This window comes from Pristiophorus japonicus, chromosome 32, assembly GCF_044704955.1.
Source record: "Pristiophorus japonicus isolate sPriJap1 chromosome 32, sPriJap1.hap1, whole genome shotgun sequence".
In the NCBI taxonomy this organism is placed as follows: domain Eukaryota; kingdom Metazoa; phylum Chordata; class Chondrichthyes; family Pristiophoridae; genus Pristiophorus; species Pristiophorus japonicus.
In genome coordinates this window covers 4,218,332-4,232,004 of record NC_092008.1, presented here as the reverse complement: position 1 = coordinate 4,232,004, position 13,673 = coordinate 4,218,332, and the positions used below count along the sequence as shown (strand labels likewise).

The 13,673-nt window shown below is 54.8% G+C and overlaps 1 protein-coding gene across 1 annotated transcript; it reads right to left on the bottom strand.

Moving 5' to 3' along the window:
* Positions 1 to 10,099: 10,099 nt before the first annotated feature.
* On the bottom strand, positions 10,100 to 13,145 carry LOC139240507 (protein Wnt-7b-like). The gene is made up of 2 exons (XM_070869047.1): positions 12,951 to 13,145; positions 10,100 to 10,641 (listed from the first exon to the last, which is right to left on the bottom strand). Exons 1-2 carry the CDS (start codon positions 13,143 to 13,145, stop codon positions 10,159 to 10,161), a joined length of 678 nt encoding a protein of 225 aa, XP_070725148.1. The 3' UTR covers positions 10,100 to 10,158.
* Between the last annotated feature and the right edge of the window lie 528 nt (positions 13,146 to 13,673).

Below are 13,673 nucleotides of genomic sequence, written 5' to 3'. Positions count from 1 at the left end.
CTCAGTATCGCCCCTCCGACAGTGCGACACTCCCTCAGTACTGCCCCTCCGACAGTGCGGCACTCCCTCAGTACCGCCCCTCCGACAGTGCGACACTCCCTCAGTACTGCCCCTCCGACAGTGCGGCACTCCCTCAGTACCGCCCCTCCGACAGTGCGGCGCTCCCTCAGTACTGGCACCGGGGAAGGGGAGGGCCTGGATTATGGGGCTCGGATCTCTGGAGCGGGGGCTCGAACCCACGACCTTCTGACTCGGGCGAGAGTGCGACCCGCTGAGCCACAGCTGACACTGCTAGGGTGAGGCGCTGTACGTGAGGAGGCCCAGCAGGGCTATGGAGCAAGAGCTGGGGGGCGTGGGGCTGCTGGGATCGCTGTTTTCACAGAGCCGGCACAGGAACGATGGGCCGAATGGCATTCTATGCTACGAGGGCGCCCCCTAATGGCAAGGCATGTTTGTGCACCTGAACCTCAGCCCCAGAGCCAAACTCGGTCTCCATAGAAACATAGAAAATAGGTGCAGGAGTAGGCCATTCGGCCCTTCGAGCCTGCACCACCATTCAATAAGATCATGGCTGATCATTCACCTCAGTACCCCATTCCTGCTTTCTCTCCACACCCCTTGATCCCTTTAGCCGTAAGGGCCACATCTAACTCCCTCTTGAATATATCTAACGAATTGGCCTCAACAACTTTCTGTGGTAGAGAATTCCACAGGTTCACAATTCTCTGAGTGAAGAAGTTTCTCCTCATCTCGGTCCTAAATGGCTTACCCCTTATCCTTAGACTGTGACCCCTGGTTCTGGACTTCCCCAACATCAGGAACATTCTTCCTGCATCTAATCTGTCCAGTCCCGTCAGCATTTTATATGTTTCTATGAGGTCTCCTCTCATCCTTCTAAACTCCAGTGAATATAAGCCCAGTCGATCCAGTCTTTCTTCATATGTCAGTCCTGCCATCCCAGGAATCAGTCTGGTGAACCTTCGCTGCACTCCCTCAATAGCAAGAACGTCCTTCCTCAGATAGAACTTTGATAGGTCACCTGATCACGTCCGTGAGCAAAGAGTTTAACAAAACATGAAAGAGCAGAAATGGGTGGGAGTTCGGTTCTAGGGACATAAAGCTCTTGTCAGATCGTATCTGGAGTAACAGCGTTCAGTTACATCAGAAACAGGAGCAGGAGTCGGCCATTCGGCCCCTCGAACCTGCTCCGCCATTTAATACCATCGCAGCTGATCCGATCATGGACTCAGCTCCACTTCCCCGCCCGCCCCTTCACTCCCTTATCGCTCAAAAGTCTGTCTATCTCCACCTTAAATATATTCAATGACCCAGCCCCCCACAGCTCTCTGGGGCAGAGAATTCCACAGATTCACCAGAAGAAATTCCTCATCTCCGTCTTAAATGGGCGACCCCTTACTCTGAGGCTATGCCCCCTAGTTCTAGATTCCCCCACGAGGGGGAAATATCCTCTCTGCATCTACCCTGTCCAGCCCCTTCAGAATCTCCTCCTGTCCCTAATGTAACAGGCTCGAGGGGCTGAACGGCCTCCTCCTGTCCCTAATGTAACAGGCTCGAGGGGCTGAACGGCCTCCTCCTGTCCCTAATGTAACAGGCTCGAGGGGCTGAATGGCCTCCTCCTGTTCCTAATGTAACAGGCTCGAGGGGCTGAACGGCCTCCTCCTGTTCCTAATCTAACAGGCTCGAGGGGCTGAACGGCCTCCTCCTGTCCCTAATGTAACAGGCTCGAGGGGCTGAACGGCCTCCTCCTGTTCCTAATGTAACAGGCTCGAGGGGCTGAACGGCCTCCTCCTGTCCCTAATGTAACAGGCTCGAGGGGCTGAATGGCCTCCTCCTGTCCCTAATGTAACAGGCTCGAGGGGCTGAACGGCCTCCTCCTGTTCCTAATGTAACAGGCTCGAGGGGCTGAACGGCCTCCTCCTGTTCCTAATGTAACAGGCTCGAGGGGCTGAACGGCCTCCTCCTGTTCCTAATGTAACAGGCTCGAGGGGCTGAACGGCCTCCTCCTGTTCCCTAATGTAACAGGCTCGAGGGGCTGAACGGCCTCCTCCTGTCCCTAATGTAACAGGCTCGAGGGGCTGAACGGCCTCCTCCTGTCCCTAATGTAACAGGCTCGAGGGGCTGAACGGCCTCCTCCTGTTCCTAATGTAACAGGCTCGAGGGGCTGAACGGCCCCCTCCTGTCCCTAATGTAACCGGCTCGAGGGGCTGAACGGCCCCCTCCTCTTCCTATGTTCCGAGGAGACGGAGGACGCCGTCTCCCCCAACGATCCACGGGGGCAAGATCGGGCTTTACCACGACGCCTCTCCAAGTCGAATAGCCGGACGGCGGATGACGCCAGGGGCCGGGAGTTGCTCGGGTGTGGTGAGGGAGGCTCCCGTGGACTGCCACCATGATCCGGGGGGAAGGGTTTGGTGCCTTCGGGTGAGGAGGGGGTGGGGGGAACTGTGTGGTGGGAGAACGATGAGAACGCGGGAGAACAAAGAAACAGAGAGAAACATTTTTTTGTTTCCTTAAAAGAAAAAGCCTTCAATGATTCCACGGCATCCAGAACCGGCCTTTGTTCAGTCGGGAGCCAAGTTATATACTAACGAGGGGTTGATAATTAACAGCACTGCCTTTGTTGCCGACAGGGCGATTGTCAGGGGGCGGGTAGAGAGGACGTTCGGTGTGGGTTGTGAGTTGATCAGGCGATACGGGCATTAAACACCGAAACTCTGCCCCCTCGCAGGTTTCAGCCGGCTCCCTGTGTTTTGTGCGTAGCTGAGGGTGTGATTCAGAGCAGAGTAGGATTACCCAATAACCAATGGGTCCCAGTACTTACATCGAAACATAGAAAAAGTTACAGGAGACGGCCATTCGGCCCTTCGAGCCTGCACCACCATTCAATATGATCATAGCTGATCATGCAACTTCAGTATCCCACTCCTGCTTTCTCTCCATACCCCCTGATCCCTTTAGCAGTAAGGGCCACATCTAACTCCCTTTTGAATGTATCTAACGAACTGGCCTCAACAACTTTCTGTGGTGGAGAATTCCACAGGTTCGCAACTCTCTGGGTGAAGAAGTTTCTCCTCATCTCGGTCCTAAATGGCTTACCCCTTATCCTTAGACTGTGTCCCCTGGTTCTGGACTTCCCCAACATCGGGAACATTCTACCCTCATCTAACCTGTCCAATCCCGTCAGAATTTTATATGTTTCTATGAGATTCTCTCTTATTTTTCTAAACTCCACTGAATATAAGCCTAGTCGATCCAGTCTTTCTTCATATGTCAGTCCAGCCATCCCGGGAATCAGTCTGGTGAACCTTCGCTGCACTCCCTCAATAGCAAGAACGTCCTTCCTCAGATTAGGAGACCAAAACTGAACACAATATTCAAGGTGTGGCCTCACCAAGGCCCTGTACAGCTGCAGTAAGACCTCCCTGCTCCTATACTCAAATCCCCGAACTATGAAGGCCAACATACCATTTGCCTTCTTCACCGCCTGCTGTACCTGCATGCCAACTTTCAGTGACTGATGTACCATGACACCCAGGTCTCGTTGCACCTCCCCTTTTCCTAATCTGTCACCATTCAGATAATATTCTGCCTTCCTGTTTATCCAAAGTGGATAACCTCACATTTATCCACATTATACTGCATCTGCCATGCATTTGCCCACTCACCTAACCTGTCCAAGTCACCCTGCAGCCTCTTAGCGTCCTCCTCACAGCTCACACCGCCACCCAGCTTAGTGTCATCTGCAAACTTGGAGATATTACACCCAATTCCTTCATCCAAATCATTAATGTATATTGTAAACAGCTGGGTTCCCAGCACTGAACCTTGCGGTACCCCACTAGTCACTGCCTGCCATTCTGAAAAGGACCCGTTTATTCCCACTCTTTGCACAATCTCACCGCACAGGAGGATCCCATCGGGCCCGTCGAGCCCCGTGCTGTGCCGACTCTGTGACCGAGCGACCCCAATCAGTCCCACACTCCCCCCCCCCCTGCCCTTTCCCCACAGCCCCGGCATATTTCCCCTTCCAGTATTTATCCAATTCCCGGTTTGAAAGTTGCTATTGAATCTGCTCGCACCGAGCTTTCAGGCAGCGCGTTCCCGATCACAACAACTCGCTGCGTAAACACGTTCTCCCCCCATCTCCCCCTCGGGTTCCATCGCCGATTATCGTCAATCTGTGTCCCTCTGGTTACCCGCTCTCCTGCCCCCCCCCGGGGAACAGCTTCTCCCGATCGACTCGATCAAAACCCTTCGCTAGTTTGAACGCCTCTATCAAATCTCCCCTTAACCTGCTCTGCTCCAAGGAGAACAACACTAGCTTCTCCAGTCTCTCCCCGTCACTGAGGTCCCCCCGGCTCGGTGTCCTGGGGCCAATATTTATCCCTCAATCAACATCACCAAAACAGACGATCTGTGTCATTATCACATTGCTGTGTGTGGGAGCTTGCTGTGCGCAAATTGGCTGCCGCGTTTCGTACAGTGTCCGCTGTGGCTGATTGGGCAGCACTTTCGCCTCTGAGTCATAAGGTTGTGGGTTCGAGTCCCACTCCACGGACTCTAGGCTGACACCCTCAGTACTGAGGGAGCGCTGCACTGCGCTGTCGGAGGGGCGGTACTGAGGGAGCGCTGCACTGCGCTGTCGGAGGGGCGGTACTGAGGGAGCGCCGTACTGTCGGAGGGGCGGTACTGAGGGAGCGCCGCACTGTCGGAGGGGCGGTACTGAGGGAGCGCCGCACGGTCGGAGGGGCGGTACTGAGGGAGCGCCGCACTGTCGGAGGGGCGGTACTGAGGGAGTGCCGCACTGTCGGAGGGGCGGTACTGAGGGAGCGCCGCACTGTCGGAGGGGCGGTACTGAGGGAGCGCCGCACTGTCGGAGGGGTGGTACTGAGGGAGCGCCGCACGGTCGGAGGGGCGGTACTGAGGGAGCACCGCACTGTCGGAGGGGCGGTACTGAGGGAGTGCCGCACTGCCGGAGGTGCCGTCTTTCGGATGAGACATTAAACCGAGGCCCCGTCTGCCCTCTCGGGCGGATGTAAAAGATCCCGGGGCCACTATTGGAAGAAGAGCAGGGGGAGTTCTCCCCGGTGTCCTGGGGCCAATATTTATCCCTCGACCAACATCACTAAAACAGACGATCCGGGTCATTATCACATCGCTGTGTGTGGGAGCTTGCTGTGCGCTAATTGGCGTTTCCCATGTTACAAATATTTTTGTAAAACTTTTAAATCAAGTGCCCTTTTTTTTAACAGGTTTACAACCATTTTAGTTGAAACCATCAATCAAGTGGCCCCATTATTAACAGCGGGCATTAAAACCGGCAAATAAACCAATTAACTTTTAGCCAGAAACATAAATCGAATTAAAATGTGGTTTCCCGCACAACAACACTGACTATACTTTGAAAAAAGCACTTCAGTGACTGTTAAACAGGGAAGTCTTGCTCCAGTTATACAGGGTATTGGTGAGGCCACACCTGGAGTACTGCGTGCAGTTCTGGTCTCCGTATTTAAGGAAGGATACACTTGCATTGGAGGCAGTTCAGAGACGGTTCACTCGGTTGTTTCCGGAGATGACGGGGTTGTCTTATGAGGAAAGGTTGAGCAGATTGGGCCTCTACTCATTGGAGTTTAGGAGAATGAGAGGTGATCTTATCGAAACGTGTCAGATTCTGAGGGGGCTGGACAGGGTAGATGCAGAGAGGATGTTTCCCCCTCGTGGGGGGAATCTAGAACTAGGGGGCACATAGTCTCAGAATAAGGGGTCGCCCATTTAAGACGGAGAAGAGGAGGAATTTCTTCTGGTGAATCTGTGGAATTCTCTGCCCCAGAGAGCTGTGGGGGCTGGGTCACTGAATATATTTAAGGTGGAGATAGACAGATTGTTGAGCGATCAGGGAGTGAAGGGGCGGGCGGGGAAGTGGAGCTGAGTTCATGATCGGATCAGCCGCGATCGTATTAAATGGCGGAGCAGGCTCGAGGGGCCGAATGGCCGACTCCTGCTCCTGTTTCTGATGGGCTTATGAGTCGATGGGCTGGAGATGACCATCTCGAGGAAGGGGGCTTGTTAAAACCGACAGTGGGTGCCGGAGGTGCGCGCGAGTCAGCAGATTGTGAAACAGACCCATTGTGGGAGCAGCCCGCTTTGTTAGACGGGCGAGGTACGGAGATATTGATCATAAAATGACAGGAGATTGTTCGAAGCACAAAGCGACACACTGTTGTGCAAGGCACAGGGCGGTGGGTGTGTTCGGAGCGGGCAGACGCTGGCAGAGTTTGTTCCAGCTCTCTCCGCCCACCCCCCCCCCCCCCGCGCCCCGCCCCGAGTCAGACAAAGGAACAGCGCGAATGGGAGTGCTTGTTGCTTGCTGCTCCGAGAGACCAGAGAGAACGGAATGTGCACAGGACCTGGGCAAGGAGCGAAGGCGAGGAGCTGGGGCGCGGGCTGCTTCCAGACCTCTCGTGTGTGTGAGAGAGGGAGAGAGAGGGAGGGAGAGACAGAGAGAGGGAGAGAGGCAGAGAGAGACAGGGAGAGAGAGGGAGGGAGAGAGGGAGACAGAGGGGGAGAGAGACAGAGAGAGGGAGAGAGGCAGAGAGAGAGACAGAGAGACAGAGAGAGGGAGAGACAGAGAGAGGGAGAGAGGCAGAGAGAGACAGGGAGAGAGAGGGAGGGAGAGAGGGAGACAGAGGGAGAGAGAGAGGGAGAGAGACAGAGAGACAGAGAGAGAGAGAGGGAGAGACAGAGAGAGGGAGAGAGGCAGAGAGAGACAGGGAGAGAGAGGGAGGGAGAGAGGGAGACAGAGGGAGAGAGAGAGGGAGAGAGACAGAGAGAGGGAGAGAGAGAGAGAGAGAGACAGTGAAAGAGACAGAGCGAGAGAGAGACAAAGAGCGAGAGACAGAGAGGGAGAGAGAGAGAGAGAGAGAGACAGAGACGGACAGAGAGAGGCAGAGAGAGAGAGACAGAGAGAGAGACAGAGAGAGAGAGACAGAGAGAGAGACAGAGAGAGAGAGAGACAGAGAGACAGAGAGAGAGAGACAGACAGAGAGAGAGAGACAGAGAGAGAGAGACAGAGAGAGAGAGACAGAGAGAGAGACAGAGAGAGAGAGAGAGAGAGACAGAGACAGAGAGAGACAGAGAGAGAGACAGAGAGAGACAGAGAGCGAGACAGAGAGAGAGAGAGGGACAGAGAGACCAGAGAGAGAGGGAGAGAGCGAGAGACAGAGAGAGAGAGTGAGGGAGAGAGAGAGGGAGAGAGGGAGTGACAGAGAAAGAGACAGAGAGAGGGACAGAGAGAGAGAGAGACAGAGAGAGAAAGAGACAGAGAGAGAGCGAGAGAAAGGCAGAGAGGGACGGAGTTACACTTGTAAAAGAAAGACTTGCATTTATATAGCGCCTTTCACGACCACCTGACGTCTCAAAGCGCTTCACAGCCAATGAAGTATTTTTGGAGTGTAGTCACTGTTGTAATGTAGGTAGGGGGGGAGGGGGCAGAGAGACAGAGGGAGAGGCAGAGGGAGAGAGAGAGGGGAGAGAGAGAGAGAGACAGAGAGAGAGAGAGACAAAGAGTGAGAGTGGAGATACGCATACAGATACAGACAGACACGGGGAGAGAATGAAGGACCAACTCCCCTCAGTTACAACATGGCCCCACCCACTCCCCGTTACAATGCCCCCCGTTTAGTCCTTCCTGAAAATGCTGAATCCTGCGGGGGTAAAGTTCCCCAGGCTCCCGGACACATTGCACAAGTGGGAATCCTTCACACGGGAGCCCGGATAGTGAGAGATGCGATGCTATTCGACTGTGGGGGGCATCACAGATAATCTTCATATTGGCCGCAGCTGACAGTCACAGGCATTGAAATTCGGCAAGGGCAGCGGCGCGAACAGCGGGTATCGAAACTATCTAACGGGGGTCACTGGGGCACATTCACCACCAGGAAATCTGGCCGAAGGGTTGCTCTCGTGCCTACCAGCATTGGGGGGCAATTGTATCGGCCCAACCAATGCCCAACTCCTTCCCCATCATTCCCACTGTACACAATCTCAATGGACCCAACACCTTCCCATTCACTCCCATTGTACACAATCCCAATGGACCCAAACCCTTCCCATTCACTCCCACTGTAAACAATTCCAATGCACCCAAACCCCTTCCCATTCACTCCCGTTGTACACAATCCCAATGGACCCAAACCCTTCCCATTCACTCCCATTGTACACAATCCCAATGGACCCAAACCTCTTCCTATTCACTCCTAGTGCACAGATCCCAAATGGAATAAAAACTCTCAGGGCAGACACAACACAGGTTAGATACAGAGTAAAGCTCCCTCTACACTGCCCCATCAAACACTCCCAAGGCAGGTACAGCACAGGGTTAGATACAGAGTAAAGCTCCCTCTACACTGTCCCATCAAACACTCCCAGGGCAGGTACAGCACAGGGTTAGATACAGAGTAAAGCTCCCTCTACACTGTCCCATCAAACACTCCCAGGGCAGGTACAGGGGGTTAGATACAGAGTAAAGCTCCCTCTACACTGTCCCATCAAACACTCCCAGGGCAGGTACAGGGGGTTAGATACAGAGTAAAGCTCCCTCTACACTGTCCCATCAAACACTCCCAGGGCAGGTACAGGGGGTTAGATACAGAGTAAAGCTCCCTCTACACTGCCCCATCAAACACTCCCGGGGCAGGTACAGCACGGGGTTAGATACAGAGTAAAGCTCCCTCTACACTGTCCCCATCAAACACTCCCAGGGCAGGTACAGCATGGGTTAGATACAGAGTAAAGCTCCCTCTACACTGTCCCATCAAACACTCCCAGGGCAGGTACAGGGGGTTAGATACAGAGTAAAGCTCCCTCTACACTGTCCCATCAAACACTCCCAGGGCAGGTACAGGGGGTTAGTTACAGTAAAGCTCCCTCTACACTGTCCCCATCAAACACTCCCAGGAATAACATTGTAAATGTAACACATCAGAGGGAATCGATTAACAAAACCCGTTCTCTGAAATCTTTGTGCCCTTAGACGCCCGGGGACCTGGACAGAGGAAAATGGGAACCGTGTTTGCACAGAAGCTGTACCCTACTATACCGTGCGCTGAAAGGGGGTGTGATCGCTAATTAACCGGAACAAATCGCGTCTTTTAAGTTCGCCTGAGTTTTCATTCAGAGGTGAGGGAACATGCTCTGGCAAATTTCAACCCACAAGCGCTGACAATAGCGCGTCGCTGGGCTATGCGAGTTGATTTCTGTTGGGCGTTGGGAGGGTTCGGGAGGGTTGATTCACCAATGGTCACGTCCTAAACCACAACGAGGAGGCCCACCAGTCCCGGACTGACGAGGCAGACATCCGTCGACTCAATCCCGGATTTAAAACCTTACGCCTGGTGTCATGTCCCATCCCCCCTCCGCCCATCACCCCCCCGCCCGCCCCCGGCCGCCAGCCGAAACTGAGCCAAACCAGGGGGGACAGCTAGAGTGCAATCGCTGCGTCTTAGCGATGGTGTGATTCTGGGCGGGAGGAAGGCGTTGGGGGGGGGGGGGGGCGCGGGGGGACACACACACGTGCGGCGCCCAAACACTCGACGGCCAAATGGCGGGTGAAGAGCAAGATCCTGCGAACATCCTTTCCCCCTCCTTGCCCGCCAGCCGAAACCGAGCCGACTGGGGAGGGACAGCTCGAGTGCAATCGCTGCGTCTTAGCAACGGTATGATTCTGGGCGGGAGGAAGGCGGTGGGGGGAAAACGTGCAGCGCCCAAACGCTCGACGGCCAAACGGCGGGTGAAGAGCAAGATCCCGCGTTGGTCCTCCCCCCCATCTCCCACGCCCGCCAGCCGAAACCGAGCCGCCCAGGGCGAACAGCTAGAGTGCAATCGCTGCGTCTTAGCGACGGGATGATTCTGGACAGGAGGAAAGGGGTGGGGGGGGGAACACATGCGGTGCCCAAACGTTCAAAGCTGAAGAGCAAGATCCTAAGAATGTCCTTTCACCAACCCCCCCCCCCGCTACTCGGCCCTCCGGGCGAAACCGAGCTGAACGTGAGGACAGCTAGAGTGCAATCGCTGCGGCGTGGCGACACGATCCGGCGAAGGTCCTTCCCTCTCAGCCCCCGGAAGGGGCGTCCGCTGGCCTCAGTTGCAGGCGTAGGCGTGGGTCCTCTCGCTGCAGCGGCCGCAGGTGACCTGGCAGCACCAGTGGAACTTGCAGCGGCACTGCCAGGCACGGGTGTACTGGGAGGCGGTGTAGCCGCGCCCGCAGCAGAGCAGCTGGCAGCCCCCCGGCTCCTGCGGCGGCCCGTCCCGGCGGCAGCGCCGCCCCCGCGTGCCGGGGCTGCCCGTCTCCCAGCTCTCCTCGCAGTAGTCCGGCGAGCGCTCGGTGTACACCAGCTCAGCGGCGGCGGGCTTGCGGTGGGGAGTCTTTCGCACCTTCAGGAAGGCCGGCCGGTGGCCCCGCCCGGCGCGGACGGCCTCCACCGGCACCGCCCGCCCGTACTTCTCCCGCAGGGCCACGCCCACCTCCCGGAAGCCGGGCAGGGTCACCCAGCAGGTCTTGATGGCGCACGAGCCGGAGACCCCGTGGCACCTGCACTCCCGTTTCATGCTGGCCTTCAGCGTCTGAAACACAAGCGGACAAGCTAGGGGGGGGGGTTAAGACGGCGAGGAGGCGCGACCCCTTGCCCTTTGACCCCCCTCCTCCCCGGCCCCCGGCCGTCAGCCGAATCCGAGCCGACCGGGGGGACAGCTAGAGTGCAATCGCTGCGTCATAGCGACGGTGTGATTCTGGGCGGGAGGAAGGTGTTGGAAGGGGGGGGGGGGGGGGGGAACACACGTGCGGCGCCCATTTCGGCCCATTGTGTCCGCCTTACGCCGGCCGACCAAGAGCCATCCCGGCCTTGTCCCACTTTCCCGCTCTGGGTCCGTAGCCTTGTGGGTTACGGCGCTTCGAGCGCACGTCCAAATGTGGTGAGGGTTTCTGCCTCTACCACCCTTTCAGGCCGTGAGTTCCCCCCCAGACCCCCACCGCCCTCTGGGTGAAGACATTTCCCCTCAAGTCCCCTCTAAACCTTTATTGGCATTTATTGCAAGGGGGATGGAGTATAAAAGCGGGGAAGTCTTGCTACAGCTATTGGTGTTGGTGAGGCCACACCTGGAGTACTGCGTGCAGTTTTGGTCTCCGTATTTAAGGAAGGATATACTTGCTTTGGAGGCAGTTCAGAGAAGGTTCACTCGGTTGATTCCGGGGATGAGGGGGTTGACTTATGAGGAAAGGTTGAGGAGGTTGGGCCTTTACTCATTGGAGTTCAGAAGAATGAGAGGTGATCTTATCGAAATGTATAAGATTATGAGGAGGCTCGACAAGGTGGATGCAGAGAGGATGTTTCCACTCTAAAGAACATAAGAAATAGGAGCAGGAGTCGGCCATACGGCCCCTCGAGCCTGCTCCGCCATTTAATACGATCATGGCTGATCTGATCATGGACTCAGCTCCACTTCCCTGCCCGCCCCCTTATCGGTTAAGAAACTGTCTATCTCTGTCTTAAATATATTCAATGTCCCGGCTTCCACAGCTCTCTGAGGCAGCGAATTCCACAGATTTACAACCCTCAGAGAGAAAAAATTTCTCCTCATCTCAGTTTTAAATGGGCGGCCCCTTATTCTAAGACCATGCCCCCTAGTTCTAGTCTCCCCCATCAGTGGAAACATCCTCTCTGCATCCACCCCTCATAATCTTATACGTTTCGATAAGATCACCTCTCATTCTTCTGAATTCCAATGAGTAGAGGCCCAACCTCCTCAACCTTTCCTCATAAGTCAACCCCCTCATCCCCGGAATCAACCGAGTGAACCTTCTCTGAACTGCCTCCAAAGCAAGTATATCCTCTCGTAAATACGGAAACCAAAACTGCACGCAGTATTCCAGGTGTGGCCTCATCAATATTCTGTATAACTGTAGCAAGACTTCCCTGCTGTTCTACTCCATCCCCTTTGCAAATCTCCTCTGTACCCACTCTCGTGCAACATCCTGGTAAATCTCCTCTGTACCTTCTCCAGTGCAACATCCTGGTAAATCTCCTCTGCATCCTCTCTAGTGCAACATCCTGGTAAATCTCCTCTGTACCCTCTCTAGTGCAACATCCTGGTAAATCTCCTCTGTACCCTCTCTAGTGCAACATCCTGGTAAATCTCCTCTGTACCCTCTCTAGTGCAACATCCTGGTAAATCTTCTCTGTACCTTCTCTAGTGCAACATCCTGGTAAATCTCCTCTGCACCCTCTCTAGTGCAACATCCTTGTAAATCTCCTCTGTACACTCTCTAATGCAACATCCTGGTAAATCTCCTCTGTACACTCTCCAGTGCAACACCCTGGTAAATCTCCTCTGCACCCTCTCTAGTGCAACATCCTGGTAAATCTCCTCTGTACCCTCTCTAGTGGAACATCCTGGTAAATCTCCTCTGTACCCTCTCCAGTGCAACATCCTGGTAAATCTCCTCTGTACCCTCTCCAGTGCAACATCCTGGTAAATCTCCTCTGTACCCTCTCCAGTGCAACACCCTGGTAAATCTCCTCTGTACCCTCTCTAGTGCAATCACATCTTTCCTGTAATGTGGTGGCCAGAACTGCACGCAGTACTCCAGCTGTGGCCTAACCAGTGTTTTATACAGTTCAAGCATAACCTCCCTGCTCTTGTATTCCATGTCTCGGCTAATAAAGGCAAGTATCCCCTATGCCTTCTCAACCACCTTATCCACCTGGCCTGCTCCCTCCAGGGCCCCAAACACTCCTTCCAGGTGAAGCAGCGATTTACTTGTCCATCTTTCTACTTAGTGCATTGTGTCCGTTGCTCACGATGTGGTCTCCTCCACATTGGGGAGACCAAGCACAGATTGGGTGACCGCTTTGCAGAACACCTCAGTGAAGTACGTAAGCGTGACCCCCGACCTCCCGGCCGCCTGTCCCTTTAATTCTCCGCCCCAACTCCGACCTCTCCTTCCTCGGCCTCCAACGAAGCTCAACGCACACTCGAGGAAACAGCAGCTCATCTTCCGGCTGGGGCACTTTACAGCCTTCGAGACTCAACATCGAGTCCGACAATTTCAGAGCTTCATCTCTGTCCATCTTTGGCTGCCTTTATATCTTTTTGTTAACCCTCCTCTCCCTGCTCATCAGGGGAGGGCAGCAGCAGCCAAGTTCATGGCACCGTGGCTGGCTCTGTTCCACAGGAGGGCAGGAAAAAGAGTGGGGGAGCGATAGTGATAGGGGATTCAATGGTGAGGGGAATAGATAGGCGTTTCTGCGGCCGCAACCGAGACTCCAGGATGGTATGTTGCCTCCCTGGTGCAAGGGTCAAGGATGTCTCGGAGCGGGTGCAGGACATTCTAAAAAGGGAGGGAGAACAGCCAGTTGTCGTGGTGCACATTGGTACCAACGACATAGGTTAAAAAAAGGGATGAGGTCCTACGAAACGAATTTAAGGAGCGAGGAGCTAAATTAAAAAGTAGGACCTCAAAAGTAGTAATCTCGGGATTGCTACCAGTGCCACGTGCTAGTCAGAGTAGGAATCGCAGGATAGCGCAGATGAATAGGTGGCTTGAGGAGTGGTGCAGCAGGGAGGGATTCAAATTCCTGGGGCATTGGAACCGGTTC

Coding starts and splice junctions, on each gene's coding strand:
- LOC139240507 (XM_070869047.1), bottom strand. CDS start 13,145: ATGGACAGAGATGAAGCTCTGAAATTGTCGGACTCGATGTTGAGTCTC. Junction 10,642..12,950: donor AGGTCGGGGGTCACGCTTAC/GTACTTCACTGA, acceptor CTTGTGTTTCAG/ACGCTGAAGGCCAGCATGAA.